We start from the raw sequence: 6000 nt of genomic DNA, 5'->3' as shown, positions 1-6000 counted from the left end.
ATGAAATGCATGGCCAACTCAGAGATCGAAAGTCGAAAATTCAAAAGACCCTAGGGAAAATCTTTCAAAAACAACCGAGCACAAGATGACAAGAAAAGAAAGTCATATCCACAGGCCAAATTTTGCCAATAAAATCATTTGACAGAATGTATAGAAGATATATTACATACCACAGCAATAACAATGACAAGCTCATCCCAGTGCTTCTCGTCCGCAAGTTGAACTGCAAGACTGTCGGTTCCCTTCTCATCCTTAATAGATAATGATACCAAGAATCAGCACTAAAGACTCAATAGAATAACTTGGTTTTTAACAGAGGACATAACAATAACCATAAAAGAACTAAACTAACTTTTCCCATGATCCACTTGACAAATCCCCCATACAAACTGCGACAAGCACTGCCCGAACCTCGCCTGTATGAACGAACAAATTTAGAGAATTATCACCACCAACTACAATACTTGAATCTCTATAATGTGAATACAGAAGAAAAAGGATTTATAACACAACTTAAAACACACATAGTGAAATCCATTACCATGAGGTCTATATAGTAGCAAACATAATAACTCTGATACTTATCATGACTTAAAAATTCCATGAACAGCAGCCACATTCAAGCAATGAAAATGAAGCACAAGGCATTCACAATTGGAATCATTATAATTGAAGCAAGATACAGGCAACCTGAAAATGAGATAATTGAAGAACTATTAAACTACCTTGCAATAGCAGAAAGCTGGCTGTGATCTTCATTCGCATTCATTAACTTTGCGAGGGCAAAAACTGCAAGTAGAAACGGAGGCTTAGCTATGATATGCTCATTGCTGAATTACTATTTATTGACAAAGAATGATTAATCCAGTACCCAAGTAACATTATTAACACAGTCATGTGTTCTCAAACTTAAGGCACTAATCATGTAACAAATTAACAATAATATGATCAGTATTATCCGTTACCAAGACAAGCAAAACCAGCTGCCGAGGAAGCCAATCCAGCAGCAGTAGGAAAATTGTTGTATGAAGCAATATGTACATTCAATTTCTCCCAATCCTTCTTAGTAATCTTGATTCCCTTTTCCTTATCATGAACATCAGTAGCTCGACTACGAATTTCCCTTAAACAGCTCTGGAATCTGCCTCCAGAAAGAGAAATCTCCTACACTAACCGGAAAAATAAAAAAAGAGCCACGGATCAGGTAAATCCCAAAACGATCATGGTGTTTGGAGAAGCAAATATTAAACCTCTGAGAATTCTGTGGCAAAGGCAACAGAGCCAATTTCAAAAGCTCAATACTAGTGATACAGCTTCTATAAATTTTCAATTTCCTTTCCATTTCTACTTTTTCTTGCCAACCAAATGGGCAAAAACTTAGAACCCATAAGTTTTTTTGCCTTCCAATGGGGACCACCAAGTTTATGTCAAAGCTAACAGCAGATAAAGACCTTCAAATCCTCTGTTTCCCATGCATTTTCCCGGGAACCAAACAAAAAGAGACTACTGAGAAGACGTAAACAAACAAAAAGCTTTTACCTTTCCATTGAGCCACATCCGATCCTGGTCAAAGGCAGGACTGACGGAGACAGTAGTGGTGGTGCAGAGGTGCTCCGGATCAAGCGTCACGCTGATGCTGTCATTGACCGGCAATATGAGCGTCTCGTCCCTCTTCCCCCAGTACTTGATCACGGCGATGTTGGTGGGCGTCTGCGCCGTCACCATCAGCACCCATTTCTGCGACTCTTCGACCATTTCCCGACGCCCACTTGGTTTCTCAAAAAGCCGCCAGGAAAACGAAGATTTTCCGGGAAAGCGCTAAAATTTTCCGGGAAAAAAGAGAGATAGATCTAATCTGAGGGTGAGAGCAAAACGAGAGTTGGTATTAGGAGTTTTATATAGTAGAGAGAGTGGAGGAAGAGGCCAAATGGTGGGATTTATTGTTCAAAGTTGAAAATTTTGAAGGCGTCCCGTGACGGGGCCCACCTTGGCGCTGTCTAAAAATTCAGGCTGTCATAGGAAGACGCCATAGTTGTTGGACTTGGACTTCAATTTTTACTTCGATTTATTAAATTTTTTTTTTTAATGATAATTAATGGCTCACCAAATTTTAACTGAATTTCAATCCAACAAAATGATGTTGTTCTGGGTAACAACTTTTTCATCACGCTACTGTTCTAACATTGTTTTTATGTTTTTTTTTTTTTTTTGAGTAAATACCATGAGGTGTCCGGGCTAGCTTGCACATACCTCGATTAATTCTCGCTCACGGAACTGAGTCTGCTAGCCATCAGGTGTCACAATTGCCGAGACTCGAATTGTTTTTATGTTTTGACTTACAATGAATATTTTATTACTATTCTTTTTTCCGTTACAATATTTTTTATTATTTATTATTTTGAAGTAGCTACAAATATCAAAATTCTAAATGAAAACCAAACAAACCAACGAGAGAGATAAAGTGGTAGCTATCTTCTGTCGCCTCTTAACCAAACATGGCTATTTAAAAAGTAAATCCTAAAGTGGCTAATCTCGATTCGGCTTATTGAATTACAATGTGTAATTAACCAAATAAAATAGTTAACGTAATGCTAATTTGTTAATTTTCAGCGATTGAGCGCTATTTGTACAAGTTGATAATCTGTATTAGTTTGGAGAGTGATGGATTGTTCTTAGCAATTGTTGCTGCAGTCAGCCTTGTAATGATTCAAAGTCATTTATAAATGTTTTAATGTTCTTTTTTATAATTAAAAGTGCATAAGAAAAATAAGATAGTAGTGAGAAGATAAATGACAAATGTGTAGCCTTCTTCATTTTTATCACTCATGTTTTTCTTATTTATTTTATAAGACGGTACTTTTATTTGTGATGTGGGATAATACTCTCAACAATAACGTAGGCTAAATACGGGGACAAACATACCCCACGCATAATGCATGCTTAATTAAATTTTTTCTTTTTCTTTTTCTTTTTGTTGTTTCTAAATGGGACCTGCCTTTCTCGTTTTTAACATTTTTTTGTTAGCTTGTTATATTTCCAGTAATATAAGCAACATGAGACGCAAGCTACCAAAGCATCAAATCAAATACACACTCAACAGGCACTCCATCAATAAATAAATAGAAAAGTATCACACACTCGAAGAAAGATTGGGGGACTTGGAACTTTTTTTATTTTGTTTTCTCCGACTTCATCTCTTTTGTCACATGATAAATTATTTAAATAAATTTATTTGTTTTTTCTGTACAAGCAATCTTAAAGATGGGGAGAATCAAACCTAAAATATCGGGTGCAGAATTCAAAGTTTCATTTTAGTCCATATAGTTTGATTCTTGCCATTTACGTTTTGTAATTCAATAATTATGAACTCAGAAAATTATGAACTCAGAAAAGTTTGATAAACAATAGAAAAGTTATGAACTCAGCAGTCCAACCCCGTATGTTGTTAGGGATGAAAAAGAACTAGCGATGATTTTCCATTGAAGAGAAGGGGAGGAAAAGAATCGAACTCTTAGCAAAGTATAGAAATACAGTATACAGTAGTCTACTGTATAATGAGTCCAAAAGTACGGTGTACATATGTATAGCATTTTTAACAAGAAAAAGCATGTCTCATGCATCCACTTCGACTCAACTTTCCATGGTTGAGGAGAGTTTGTGGCGATTATATTTAAAAATTACATGGGCTTTGTCTTGGCTGTTTTCCTTGCACAAATAGTAGAATCTTTGACATTATTCTTTGCTCATGGCTTTCAGGCATATACCAAACAAAATTTATGCTTTTAATTGGGGCAGATGGTTTTATTGCTGAGAATTCTGCAATCAGATGTGGACTAATGTATGAAAAACAATGTTTGTTACTAGCACATTCTACATATTTTGTTTTCAGTGAGTGTGTCAATATGGAACAATTCAAGGTTGGTAGGTTGGTGAAGGTGAGTTGGAAATTGACCCATTTTGTGCAATATTAGTTTTCTTTTGTGAAGACACCAATTTCTTAATCGTATTTTGTGTGTTGTTTTCCAGAGTAGTACTAGAGACGCCAACTTTTAAGTATCAACTAATATATGATAATATCTTATTTGTTATGAATAAATAAGTTCTAAAGTGAACTCAAACATGAAACAAATGAAACACTGCCACATCAGTTGATATATCTGAAAAGTTAGTTTCTCTAGTACTATTTCTTGAATCTATACACGAAATTTCTAAAAGTGCAACAGTAACAATATTATTTATCAGGAATCTACCCTGAGTGTTGATAAGGTGAGGCACATCAACAAAATCAGCTCCATAAAAATAGACTCCAATATATCAAAACTGTGATCACTTCTCTCGCTCTGAAAATTTAGAAATCACTTTCTCACTCTTCAACTTAATTTTCACTATAAAAGATCTAACATTGTGCGCCATTATTAGAAGAAAAGAAAGAACTGTAAATGCAAATAATTAATAGAAAAGTAATCAAGTGATCGAGTTTGAAGAGTATGTTACTGCCAAATATTTTTTTCCAAGTACTGCCAAGATTTTATTTGGTAAACAAGTACTACACCCAAGTGTAGACACATTTGAAAAAGAGAAGCAAAAATGAAGCAAGAAATCTTGTTTCCCAATTCAAAGAAAGAGTGAAATCAAGTTATTCTGTGATTTTTCTCATTGCATAAACATGCGTGGTAGATAGTCATTCCAGTTCAAAGTCAACCAAGCTAATAACTCCACAAAAAAAAAGAAAAAAAAAAAAGAAAAAAAAAAAAGAATCAACCAAGCCACTTTATATGACGAGGCTAACAAATTAATTAATGTATAATTTCCTGTTCAAGGAGATACAATTTATATTACATTGAGTATATTTTTATTTGTCAATGTGTATTTCATAATTGTCAATGTGAAAAATACGCAGACAATGTATGTAGGTTAGTCAAGTTGACTCCAGTAGTATGTCTATCCATCAGTATTCGAGTTTGAATTTCTCTCCATATAACTTAGAGTAAAATATCGCATCTAAAAGAAAAAAACGTAGGGAAGTTGGTGGGAGCCAAACAGTATTTGAGAGGGCCGTAGCCAAACAAACTTGGCTTCATTTAATACTGCATGTGTGTCTCACTCAGCAAGTCCTCTACCCAAATCTGCACGAGCAGTCAAATATAATGATAATGAAAAGGCAACCATATATCTATATGCGTATATAGTTTTCTCAGTCAAAATATGACAGCCCAGCCCTCCATTGTTGGCTTGGCTTTGTTTGTTTTATATTGACAATGACCTGGACTGTCCCGTTTATTCAATTTTCTTAGCTAATAATATATATTAGGACGGCCCTCTCACCTACTTTTATTTATTTTCCATCTTACCTATAATTTACCTATAATTTAATGTCTTGATTTATGTATTTATGCCGCCTCATGTAACAATTTAAAACTTAATGCAGAGGGGGCAACAGTAGCTTAGTTGTGAATTTTTTTATTTAATATTATACTTTGTTTCAAATGTTAAAAAGAGTTATAAAAGGAGTGGGAGGCCAAGGCCTCTTCGGACTTGACTTCGGCGCTACTCCTGATTGCACGTATTTTAAATTTATCTGAAATTTGCGTACACAACAAATAAATTATAGTTTGTAGAGCTTTTCGTCGTTATCAAAGCCTAAAAAAAAAAAAAAAGGATTTAGCTCAAATGCTTATTCTAAGTGGTGATCAAGTACATGGAGAGAGTGATTAAGTGATTTTTATTATTTTTAATAGATTGAATAAAATGCTTGTATATGTTATAATATATTCTGAAGCTTGCTGGTGCTTTGAGTTCGCACATTCAAACTTGAACGGCGCCCCAGCGAACCTAACTAACTTCGTTGCTGAAAAAGGTTGACTTGAATGAAAATTGGACTATCAGTTGGGCATTCTTTATTTGGTGGTTTCAGTTTGTGGGGTTTCAATATTTAGGTGCAACAAAAGGTTAAATTTTAAGGTAAATTACTCAAATTGTCCTCAAATTTATACCCGATTT

General features: G+C 34.8%; 2 protein-coding genes across 2 annotated transcripts in view; one reads left to right on the top strand and one right to left on the bottom strand.

The window, feature by feature from the left end:
* The window catches only part of LOC117618062 (probable pre-mRNA-splicing factor ATP-dependent RNA helicase DEAH5), a 1577-nt gene extending 1523 nt beyond the window's left edge, over positions 1–54 (top strand). Inside the window, exon 2 of the mRNA XM_034347692.1 lies at positions 23–54. Within this exon, the coding sequence (XP_034203583.1) occupies positions 23–54 (32 nt within the window). The remainder of the gene's footprint in view (positions 1–22) is intronic.
* A 69-nt stretch (positions 55–123) lies between these two features.
* On the bottom strand, positions 124–1848 carry LOC117617230 (diphosphomevalonate decarboxylase 2-like). Its single transcript, XM_034346525.1, has 5 exons — positions 1540–1848; positions 966–1164; positions 726–789; positions 353–416; positions 124–251 (listed from the first exon to the last, which is right to left on the bottom strand). Exons 1-5 carry the CDS (start codon positions 1753–1755, stop codon positions 135–137), a joined length of 660 nt encoding a protein of 219 aa, XP_034202416.1. The 5' UTR covers positions 1756–1848; the 3' UTR covers positions 124–134.
* Between the last annotated feature and the right edge of the window lie 4152 nt (positions 1849–6000).

The sequence above is a fragment of the Prunus dulcis genome, chromosome 2 (genome assembly GCF_902201215.1).
Source record: "Prunus dulcis chromosome 2, ALMONDv2, whole genome shotgun sequence".
Classification (NCBI taxonomy): domain Eukaryota; kingdom Viridiplantae; phylum Streptophyta; class Magnoliopsida; order Rosales; family Rosaceae; genus Prunus; species Prunus dulcis.
Note: the sequence above shows the minus strand (reverse complement) of the source record. Positions and strands in the feature narration are given on the sequence as shown.